Genomic DNA, 12,314 nt, shown 5'->3' with positions numbered 1-12,314 from the left:
AATGGGTGAGGGTGGGGGAGTCCTCCTGTACAGGAACCACCCTCTGGTCCCTCGCTACAGCAGTGCTCCCATCCCACCAGCAAAATACTCAGGAGCCCAGTGGTGGGAGCTACCCTGAGAACTTAGAACCAGATGAGGCAGCACTTGGCCTGACCAAAATGTCCATTCTAGCCCCCATCTGTGGCAACCATAGGTTCGCACCAACCATGCTTGACGCCACCTGAAGAAATATTAGTGACATTAGAGGAACTGACGGACCGGCTGGAACTACTAAACTGGAACAAACTTCGACATCTGCCGATCAAAAACTTTCTCTGCAAGGAGACAACAGCATACCCATGGACCCCGGGAAGCACAATGCTAGAAGAGGTACTGGGCGGGGACAGTCTGGGGAGGGGAAACTGTGGGCACCTATATGGATGACTTGACACTGGATAAGACACAGGGAAAATGGGAGGAATAGCCAGGGATGGAAATAGGGTGGGGACTCTGAAGTGAAGCACTGTGCAGGGTCAACTCCACCTCCTCATTCCCAAGGCTGAAAATGGTGCGTAGAGCACACCTGACAAGAACCCGAATGAGCAGGTTTTTCCCGGAGTTGGAGGATAAATGTGAACGGTGCCAGGGAGGCCCGGCCAACCACACCCATATGATCTGGGACTGCCCCAGACTTGTCGTGTTCTGGACAGCTTTCTTCGAGGCAATGTCCAAGGTTCTGGGGGTGAGGGTGGAGCTGTGCCCAAAGGTGGCTGTCTTCGGGGTACCGGACCAGCCAGAATATTCATGAGGAAGAGGGCCGATGCCCTTGCCTTAGCTCCCCTAATCACCCACCGGAGAGTCCTGTTTGGCTGGCAATCAGCAGCACCACCCACAGCTGCAGAATGGTTGGCAGACCTGCCAGAATTTCTACACCTGGAAAACTTCAACTTCATCATCCAAGGGCCAGAGGGGGGGCTTCCACAAAGCATGGAGGCCATTCACCAACTTGTTCCTGGACCTGTTCGAAGCCAATGGCCAATAGAGTGCAGGGAGGGGTTACACACGGGAACCAATGGGACCACAGGGAACATACAGGAATGGGTGGTTGGGAGCGGGGAGGGTAGAGAGAAAGGAGGGGAAGGCTGGAAAATGTCCAATACAGAGGCTAGGAGGTCTAGAACAAGGCCACATGAAAAGGAACCCCCAAGGGAATGCTGAAAATATGATATGGGAAGGGGAGAAGGGGAGGCAATCGACAAAAGGAGGGGAAGGGAAGGAGACGGCACTGCTCACATTATATAGCAGATAACTGCCCATTGTCCAGTCAGGGACCCAGGAAAGGACCCGGAAACAATGAATGAAGTGGGGCAGGGGGGATGGAGAGACTAAGGGGGAGAGGAGGTATCAGCACAGACGAAAGTGATGTGTACATTGAAACCGACGCATTTATCCTTACCGAATGAAGAGTGTAGAAAATGTTTAAAAATTCAATAAAAAGAGTACAGATCCGGAAAACCACTTTGTGTATCCAGCTCATTGGAACCTATTATCCTCACCTCACAGCTGCCAACTGTTTCAGCATTTACTCTTTCAGTCAAGAAGTGCTGCCTAACATCAGTCCCAAACTTGTCTCATCTCATTGACCAACCTTTCTGGCTAAACTTGAATCAGTGGGCTGGATTCATAGAACATAGAACAGTACAGCACAGAACAGGCCCTTCGGCCCTCGATGTTGTGCCGAACAATGATCACCCCACTTAAACCCACGTAACCCGTATACCCGTAACCCAACAATCCCCCCATTAACCTTACACTATGGGCAATTTAGCATGGCCAATCCACCTAACCCGCACATCTTTGGACTGTGGGAGGAAACCGGAGCACCCGGAGGAAACCCACGCACACACGGGGAGGACGTGCAGACTCCGCACAGACAGTGACCCAGCCGGGAATCGAACCTGGGACCCTGGAGCTGTGAAGCATTGATGCTAACCACCATGCTACCGTGAGGCCCCGATTTTGAATCTTTTTTGAACTATTCAAAAACCCCACTCCCGGATACTGAACACACACTTCCTGAACCCCTGGGACACATCCCTCCCCTAAACCCTGGAAAACACTGACCCCCCTCCCCTAACCCCTGGGATACTGACCCCACCCCCCCCCCCCCCCCCCAAACCGCCAGGACACTGACGACTCCCAGCCACCAAAGCCCCAGTTTAGACAGTTGGTATTAGCAATTTTAAATAAAGATTAACTATTTTGAAAAGCATCTTTCTACCTCCATCTGGTTTCTTCTCATTTGTCTCATTTCAATGCAGACACTTTTCTGAACTTTTCTCATAATGCACTTCCCTTACATTTGAAGATTGGTGGCAGCTCTAATCCCAGAAATTGAGGCCAGTTCCCATGTCAGCAGAATAATGATCTGATTTCACCATGTCAGAGAGCCAGATCCAGAACAGATGTTCCCTGCATAGACTGAGCCTTGCTGAGACAGTACCATATAGTGGGACCTCATTGAGTTTAGAGAGCATTCATCCCTTATTCCAAATTAGTGATTCAGTCAGTGAAAAATGAATTCCCACACATCCAACATTCAAATTTCTTGCAATTTACTAACCACTCATTCTTTGCCAGACATACAATGTATTTGGGCAACAGCGTCATGCAAATGAATGGGAAAAGAGATGAAAGTACCAGCCATGCTGGCCAATGCCTGAGTTACCTGTTTGATCCATCTTGAGGCACAGTATTATTTGATATTGCAGTGCTGGCCCAGATTGTACCACGGCCATGGTTGTTGAATGCAGTAATAATCTTGCCAACTACCAATGGTGCTGCATTATATTGACAATTAGCTGCAAGTTGCAAAACTCTACCCTGCTAACTCATAACGATCTTACGCATGTCCTGTAGGTATGGGGCTGGTCTTTTTGGCATGTTTTCTTTTTTCTTCTACCACCTAAATGGCGGAATACTACATTTAATGTGCCTTAGAATCAAATTTACTTTAAGGAATTAAAATACCTCAATTTTTCACAAAAACAATTAATTAAAAAATGCAAAAGAATGAGAAGTCGAATAAAAATATCACACCAACTTGTGAAGGCCACAAAAACCGGTGATTTAAGAGTTCTCCCATCACGGTAGCATAGTGGTTAGAACAAATGCTTCACAGCTCCAGGGTCCCAGGTTCGAATCCCAGCTTGGGTCACTGTCCGTGTGGAGTCTGCATGTTCTCCCCGTGTGTGCGTGGGATCCTCCGGGTGCTCCGGTTTCCTCCCACAGTCCAAAGATGTGCAGGTTAGGTAAATTGGCCAGGCTAAATTGCCCTCAGGGTCCAAATTGCCCTTAGTGTTAGGTGGGGTTACTGGGTTATGGGGATAGGGTGGAGATATGGGCTTGGGTAGGGTGCTCTTTCCAAGAGCCGGTGCAGACTCGATGGGCCGAATGGCCTCCTTCTGCACTGCTGTAAATTCTATGAAATAAATGGAGCTTCCTTTGTTCCCATTTAAAAGGATGGCAAAGAAAGAAGAACATGGCAGAAACCCTACTGAATTATGCTTGTGTTCATTCTGCGGTTTACTTCACACCTGGAAAGTACACATGGACTGGAAATATTTCAATTCCCTAAAAGTGGAAGAGCATTGAATCGCAGGTCTCAAAGACCTCAGCATGAGGTCTAACCTGTAAATGTGAAGTTCCCTTTGCAGCAACTGAATGGGTGGTTCTGGCTCAACATCTGTACCGCTAGATATTTCACTTACAAGAATGGCCAAGGATGTTTAAAGATGGTGTGTAGTCCCACTACATATAGCCAAAAGTTCAAAACCGGACGGGGTCTACTTTTATATGGGGATATAAAAATGAGTTCTTCATTGAGAATGTCCGTGCTCTTTGCATCATCTATATTTCCAGGGTTGACTATACTTTTATATATAACTATTTGAAGAGACGCTCAACGTTTCCTTATGTATTCGTTAAATTTCATCGGGAAACAATATATCATTACATTTTCGATGCGAAATTGGTCTGGTTAATAGTAATTAATTGCTTAAACAAATATGAACAAAACCTGGGCGGTTCGCTGCTGGGAAGCTCCCGAATCTTCCATTAACACTGCAGAGGGCGACAGACACTGAAGCAAGAGAAGAAACTCGAGCAGCCCGTGAGGGATATCCAGAAATTGACTTGCTGTCATTTTGATAGTCAGACCGACTACAGAAAATGATGAACGTCTCTGTTGGGAGATGAAAGACTGGTATCCCTTCTGTATGCTGGGAATCCATGTCGGAATATAAAGGATTGGTGCCCGATCTTTATGATTGGAATTCCTATTGGCATATAACCCAGTCTGAGGAGAATCATTGGGATTTTGTGGACTGAGTATCTACTAAGATGATAAGAAAGATTTTCATTTGTAGGGACACGTCTTAAAACACTTCAAAGCCAATGAGTTGCATTAGTTTCGTTGCAATGGAGGAAATGGGCACTTTTTGCACAGCAGGCTCTTACTATTAGCAATGTGTGAATGCCCAGCTAATCTGTTTTTGTGATGATGATTGAAGGATAAATATTGACCGGGACACTGAGGGTAACTGCCTTGCTGGAGAGAGTAGATAAGGACTCCATTAAATATCTCAGCTGCAAGACAGCACCGCCAAGAACGCAATACACATCTGGAGTGTCGGCCTACAGCTCTGTGCTCATGTGAGATTTGGACCCACAACTTTCTAACTAGAGGGGAGAATGCTGCCAACTTAACGACAACTAATCACTGATAGGAGAGGCAGTTTGAGAGGAGAATCTCTACTGAGATCGCAAGGGTTGAACCCAGTCTGTTTGATGAAGACATAGCTTAAGATATTGAAAAGTGATACCCAGCTTTATACGGGAAATTCTACTGGCATACTAAATTCTACTTTCATATTCAGAATCACCATAATCCACGAGGTTTCCAATGACTGACAAACAATTTGCTTGGTAGAAACCTCCAGCGGTTGACTGGGGTCGAGTTCAAAGTTTGGTGGAAATTCCAGCGGCAAATTACTGACTGGCCCCCATTTATTGTAAGGAAACTTTATAGGAGCTTCAAGGTCTGAAATCAACTCATTTTGATTAAAACGACTTCTGGTATTCCATGAATTGACATCCATTGTGCTTGATCGTGCATCTATTTGATTGCAGTCTCTGTTAGGACACCGGGGACTTGTACCAGCATCAAATATGGTTGATTGAAACCCTATTGGGATATCACCCAGTCTATTTGATGGGAACTAGGGATCACTCACTGACACCAAATCTATTGATATGAATTCTTTCGGTATAACAGAGATTGACTCCCCATCTATTTGATGGGAATCTCCATTGGGACATCATAGATTGACACCCGATGGGAACGCAATTAGAACGTCGGAGGGTGACACCGAGACTGTTTAATCCGGATTTGTGTATCGATATCAATGACAGGTATTCCGGAGGACATTGGGATACAAGCGAATTTCGCATAGTAATTTCAGGAAACATTGGCAACAATCTGTAAGGACCCACAACTCCTTTGCCACTTATAATCATCGGTTGCAGTCACGAAATATATTGGGAACTATTTTAAGTTTGATGTTATTTCGTTTATGGTATAAACTACAAGTGTTTGAATGCTCAAGATTTCAGATCAGCTTTTCACCAAAAATATAGCAATGACTTTCGATAAAAAGGAGGAAATCTGCTTTCATTATTTGAGTTATTTTAGACATTATCAGTAAGAATCTGTAGAATTTGTGCAAATACGTCCTTATTTACACTGGTCGCCATGCGAATAAAGATAGGTTGAGAATCTGAGGATTGCACGTCACTGAAGGAAATATTATTAAATCTGTCATTTCTAGCTCCGAAATCGTCTCTTCTAATAACGAGAACTTGGAAATTGTTGGGAGACCTTTCTCTTCATGGGTTCCATTCAAATTGTTTGATTTAGAGGGTTTGTGGTTCTTCACGTGTGCGTGACACAAAGGCCCAGAAAATGAAAAGGATTAATTCGATGCACATGGCTCTCCCATGCAAATTGTGTCGTTCATATGTCAGTGGAAATGGCTTAAAGCTTTTTTGTTAGTTAATTCTGAATCGTAGTAAATAACTCACGTGGGCCAATTGGCACTTGTTTTGTCTCATAATCAAAAGTGAAATAGCATCGACCTCACTCGGAGCAGTATGAGGGCGGAAACAGGTTATCTGATCGCTTACAATAACATTGAAAATGCTCAGTATCTATGGGGAATTCTGTTCTCCACAGATGCTGTCTGAACCGTTGTGTATTTCCAGCACGTTCTATGTTTATTTCAGATTTCTGGCTCCTCCAGTTTTTTTATTTTTGTGACCTGATCATTTATCTAATTGCCGTCTGTGGGACCTTGTTGTGGGAGATTTGGTTGTCACGACGTTTTACATGACAACAGTAAATACAATTCAAAAGCAATTCATTGCCTGTGAATGGCTCGGAGCATCTTAAGGCCCCCGAAAGCTTTTATATAAATGCAAGTTTCTTCCTCTTTACTTCCTTCGGTTTACACATTAGCTTGCAAAAACGTATTGTTTTGCTCTGATCAGTATGTTTCATTGCAACAAATCCGAAATTGTTTTGATTGATACGACTGAAGGAAACCCAACATAATTTGGGACCTAACAAAACAATGAACGAAAACTAGTATATGTTTATTTAAATAGAGGATTTCTTATCTTCGTTGAGACGTGGATCTTCGAGGACAAGTGTTATTACATAGGTTGATATTTAATATGTAGCCAACACAAAGTCAAAATGTAGTTTAACCAGCAGTTCTGTTTTGTCTTTTTTTTTTATTATTTCACAGTTTTGCTTTCGTCGTCTCTGGTATTTCCATCAAATATGACATTTAAAAAATAGCGAAAACGAATACATTCACAGTTTGTTCAAAAATGCTGCAATTCCAACCACTCCACTTAAAAATGTGTCCGAGCTCCTTCACACAAGACGAACAGATGTTGATGAATATTAGAATAATGTTCACTCTGTGCAGGGAAACAATATGTAGGAAATTCACATTGACATTCTCCTGTAAGCCTGAAGCTGACAACACACACAGCCGCTACCCTGTTTTCGGTTAACTTTATCCCTCAGCTCCGAAATTATATCGCCACAACTTCAATAACAAAAAAAAACACAAACGTATTCCAACCTTGGCTTTGCATTTTATTATCAACAATCAAGTTAACGGTACACTCTTGGAAAACTATATGCACACGTAGAAATATTTCCCTTATTTAAATATAAGCATCCATTATACCACATATAAATAATTTTGAACTCCTGAACATAATTTATGAGGATTATGCTCACCGTAATTTGGAACAGGACAGAGAAAACAAAACAAAAACGACAACATGCATTTAACAAAAATATATACCATTATTATTATTATATGATCCACCTTTTACCTAAACAAAATAACTCAACCCGTGATGATCTGTTTAATTTTGTATTCTCTATAAACACACTCCATATGGATTACAAGGGGGGAAAGTCGTAAGGTCACCTAAAGAAGACAATTTATACTGAGAATAACACTTTTACAGTTTAATCACGGAACACTGCTGTAGAAAGACACACAAAAAGATTTTTTTTCTTTTTTTTTACATTTTTCTAATCCCAGTGTTGGAAGTGGGGTGGGGGGGGGGGGGGGGGGTTCAGAACATGCTACTCTTTACTAAAGTGGTTTTGGTTCCATTGGGTCTCTGCAGAGAGGACAGCACACTGGCGAAAGGGCCTCCTATTGAGTCGGGCACCGCGCTCACCCCGCCCGGGCCCGTCGCCCAGCCGGTCCCCGCTACCCCTGCAGCCGCCGCCGCCGCCGCCGCTGCTGCAGCCGCCGCTGTCGCTGCCTTGGCGGAGTCACCGGCCCCCAGACCACCACCTCCGACTCCTCCTCCACCGACACCCCCTCCTCCTGCTCCCCCGTTGCCGGCCACGCCGCCGCCGTTGCCCGGGGCGGGCATGCAGCCGCCTGGACCCGTGCTGTCAGGGTCGGCCGGCTTCGAGTCCTTGTTTTCATCCTCGGAGCGCAGGTCGGATTTCTTGGACGAGCCGCTGTTCTTGGCCGCTGCAGCCGCCGCCGCCGCCGCCCTCTCCTGCTTGCGGAACTTAGCCCGCCGGTTCTGGAACCAAACCTGGGGAAAGAGGGAGGGCAGAGAGTGATGGGTGTGGCGTTCAAACAGACCTTCAACACTAATGCAGAGATAGAGTCAAATTCCAACATTAAATCGTGACCACAAATGGGAAAATGCTCCCCCTCCCAAAAAAAGAAACAAGAAAAGGGCGAAGGTGGAACTTGGCGAGGAAATGCTGTTGAATCTGCTGGTGCTGCGGGAAGACAGGGCGAGCTGGTTGTGAACCAGGATCTGCTGCATTTCTGCTTCACAAATTGAGCAGCTCACTTTTGGTTCGCATTAGTCTACATACCTAGAGCTCTGTATTGATTGTATATATCCACGTGTGTGCGCCGATCTATCTGAACATATCACTAATATACTGAATTGTACCTGAATCATCCACTATCGCAGTTATTGGCTTCAAATTGAAGTATTTCTCTAATGTGATTTCCATCCTATGTTGCAGTAACTTACATGACCAGAATGCGAATAATACATGATTTTATACACTGATAAACAGATATGTATCGATAACTGTCTTCTAACAAGGCCATTTCGCTACTTAATTCATACCAAGGGTGAAGGCTTTATCCGAATGTACAGTAAATGCATGAGTCTAAACACGTTCCCAGGTTATGTCCATCTATTGTCTGATACTATCGAGATTAAGGTGACCAAAATGCTCGTGTTAATCGGAAATGTTGCTGTCCTAGATGAGTGTTCCAATAATACCTGCACTCTGGCCTCAGTGAGATCTATCTTCAGAGCCAGCTCCTCTCGTGTGTAAATGTCCGGGTAATGAGTCTCGGCGAACACTCGCTCCAGTTCCTTTAACTGGGCGCTGGTGAAAGTGGTCCGTATCCGCCTCTGCTTCCTCTTCTCGTTCAAGCCGCCGTGATCCGTGAACAGTTTGTATGGGACTGCCAGGGGAATAAGGGAACCAAGAGGAAAGATCAGCAATCAGTACAATATTCTTTTTTAAATAGCTTGCAAAATACCCTTAAAATAAAGGCGGAAAACACAATGAACTCTTCCTGGAAAAGTAGAATTGAGAAATGTACTTAAGCGCAAGATAGGTGCAAAAGAGGTAACTCGCAATCCGGACATAAATTCGCTGAATTGAAACCAACTATTTAAAAAGTGGTTAAGCGTGTGACAAGAGCTGAGATTAATTTAATATGTAATTAGTAGAACGCAGAATACTGTGGAAAAAAATGAAGAAATTAAAGAATATTTTCCCTCAAAATATAAGCAAATATGCAATTAGAAATAAAATCCGCTATATTCGCATTTTAATGTTGTTGTATTTGTCTTAAAGTGTATTTATTTTTGTGAAAAATTGTTTCGAAATTGCCTTTTCTAAGTTTTGTGTCTTAAAGTTTACCTAAGGTTTTAAAATGATCGTCATATTAAGTCCAAGCCACTCTGCTTTAAAGACACTCTGGTAATGAGCTTTAGTCTTTGGTTATTTAATTACACCAGGACAGATTTTCTAAGCTTTACGTATCATCGCAAAGTAAATAAATTATGCCTATCATTTTGGCAGCTTAAGATAATTTTGTTGGCGGTTCGGGTGTGACTAGTATAGTGTAACCCTGTAACTGAATTATCCATTGCCTGCAATCGCTTCTAACGTGATAAATTCTTTCATTTGTGTAAGCAAATTTCGTTTGGTAAATACTAAACACATTTCAATTTTCAAATGCAATCAAGCTTCCTATATACATGTTTGTTGCGGGGAGAAGGGGTACTGTTTGGAAAGGATTGCGAGAGGTCCTTACCTGCCGCGTATGGACTGCTCTGATGGTCCCTAAGAGTTCCAAGGCTGCAGGATCCTGGAGTTAGAGATGGACATCCCGAGCTGGCCCCGAATGTGGTCCTTATAGGATTATATTGGAATCCACTCGCCTGGCTGCAAGAACTGAAGTCAGCATAAGCTGAAGCAAGGCTTGACGTGTCCATACCAGCCATACACGACTCGTAGGCAGAAGAATTGAGGTAAGAATATTCCATTTTATACATTGAAAAGGCTCTGGATAGCTGGCCAAAAAAAGAATGAGAAAAGAGAAAGAGAGAGAAGGTGCCTTTGGTGGGTAGATGTGCACAGCACAGAGCCTGCTATACAACTGGGCTTCTTTCTAAGAGGAGAGCTTAGTTTTATCAAAATGCCTCCTATGAGCTGCCTTGCCTCAGGTCTCTAGAGCATATAGTCCTCATAATAAACTTGGCTGTTTCCACTTGGACAATAGCAAAGCGGTGGTCTTATTGCCTTCGCTTTTACATGACAATAACTCATCAGTCTATTGGGCTGGCACAGGGGGGACCGAGCTGGCCAACCTCCCTATCATTGATTCCTGCATCTCTAATTAGAATTTAATACCACACCATTACGCACAGAGTCCCCTCCATCATCCCTCTAACCATATCCCTGCCCTTAATTCAATCAGACTACTTTTAAATAATGAAAGTTGGGTGACGATTCTCCCTGATCCAATTTTCCTGCGCTTTTAAGCTTTTGAAGCGATCAGAGCGCGGGCACAAATTGAGATATTTTCTGTTTTTCGGGGAGGAAGCCTGGTGTCATGGTCCGCCTTTTTTGTAATGATGTTACACGCTCAATTTAACAACAAGTCTCTTCCCTGTTGTGCGTGAAATGTTATCACGGGTGGACATTGGCTGGACGCTGACACCGTGCACGGAGCGAGCACAGAAAGAGAAACAAACATATTGTTTTTTTTTCTTAAACACACCTGGCTGGGAAATACACGGCAAAAGGCGATGAACAAATATTGTGCATTCAAGGGTAACCAGTTTAAAAATCTTTCTGTGATGCGCTGATTTTTAAAAATAGAAATAATATATTCGCGTCGCTTTAATCTGTTGACATATTAAATAATAAACATAAAACACGAACATTGCCGATTTATTGCCATTAGCAGATTCTGCCGCTTTCGTGCAATCAGTGGGGGAAATATTTTGATACTTTGCAATACCAGAAAGACAACAAATGAGACTGCACTGAAATATTTAAGTTTAGGAACAATTTCTTGACAAAATTGTCCAGTAATCATTTCATGTCGTTTGAACAAACATGAGCTGCAGTAAAACGCGAGGAACCTGTGAAATAAGTCCGTGGACATATTCTTCTCGTACACTAGCGGGTAATTTACAAGGTTAAAATAAATGCAATCGATTCGGTTCAAAACATGAATCAAAAGTGCAATTTTATTTGATCCAACACTCCACGGGATATTTTTTACCTCCTAATTAATCCTTCAACTGTGAAGTATGCATTTTACACAGAAACACTCTAATATAAGGCAACAGTTGATGTGATTTTAAACAATTAGAAAATTAGGGTAATTACATCAATGAGCCTTTTATGCGTTAAATACCAAGCGAAATTGAAGAACATTATTCCAAATGTAGAATATATGAAACACGCATTGATTTCTATCTATCGGATCTCAACTGAGAGATCACAGAAATACCTGCACTAAACCGGAAATTACATTAATTAAATAACATAAACATCAAATAAATGACAATGTAAAAATGATTGTTTTAACAAAGGGTTGCGGTTATTCGAATGTGTAGGCGTAGTCTAATTAATAGCCAGAGGATTTTAAAAAAAGATAAATATGACAGAAAGTAAAAGAGAGAAGGGGATTTTAAAAAATCGTTTGCAGGTATTGTACAACAAACAATACGTAAAGAAGCTGGACATGGATTGATGAGGCTGTATCCCGGTTTATAAATAAAGGCAGCAGGATTTGGAAGCAGGTAGGTTGTGGAGGACTGCAGTTTTATTGATGATGGGCCATGTAATCTGCGTTGAGTTGTGGTTTTGATAAAGAAGGACTTTCTCCTGTGCTTTGTACACATTGTTTTTTTGTTTTGGTTCTGTTTACCGGGCAAATGAAAACAGTGTTACCAGTGACATTGGGAAACAAATTGCGCATTGCACTAAATTGCTTTCTCGTCATCAGTCTTTAGCCAGACGACAAAGGCGAGGGAGGCATCTGTCTTCCAAATCTGTTCAGTCGCAAACCTAAAGAGCTGCAAAGACGAATGTGAATCTGAGTATTATTACAAGAATTTATCTTTATTTATTCGCGCTTTCATGAATATGAATGCCTTTTCTCTCCCCCTCA

The 12,314-nt window shown here is 43.0% G+C and overlaps 1 protein-coding gene across 1 annotated transcript; it reads right to left on the bottom strand.

The window, feature by feature from the left end:
* Positions 1-7,698: 7,698 nt before the first annotated feature.
* On the bottom strand, positions 7,699-10,334 carry phox2bb (paired like homeobox 2Bb). Its single transcript, XM_038793037.1, has 3 exons — positions 9,942-10,334; positions 8,893-9,080; positions 7,699-8,178 (listed from the first exon to the last, which is right to left on the bottom strand). Exons 1-3 carry the CDS (start codon positions 10,180-10,182, stop codon positions 7,699-7,701), a joined length of 909 nt encoding a protein of 302 aa, XP_038648965.1. The 5' UTR covers positions 10,183-10,334.
* Positions 10,335-12,314: the final 1,980 nt, after the last annotated feature.

The sequence above is a fragment of the Scyliorhinus canicula genome, chromosome 3, assembly GCF_902713615.1.
Source record: "Scyliorhinus canicula chromosome 3, sScyCan1.1, whole genome shotgun sequence".
NCBI classification, from domain to species: Eukaryota; Metazoa; Chordata; class Chondrichthyes; order Carcharhiniformes; family Scyliorhinidae; genus Scyliorhinus; species Scyliorhinus canicula.
The sequence above is the reverse complement of the archived record's forward strand: the minus strand, read 5'-3'. Positions and strand labels throughout refer to the sequence as shown.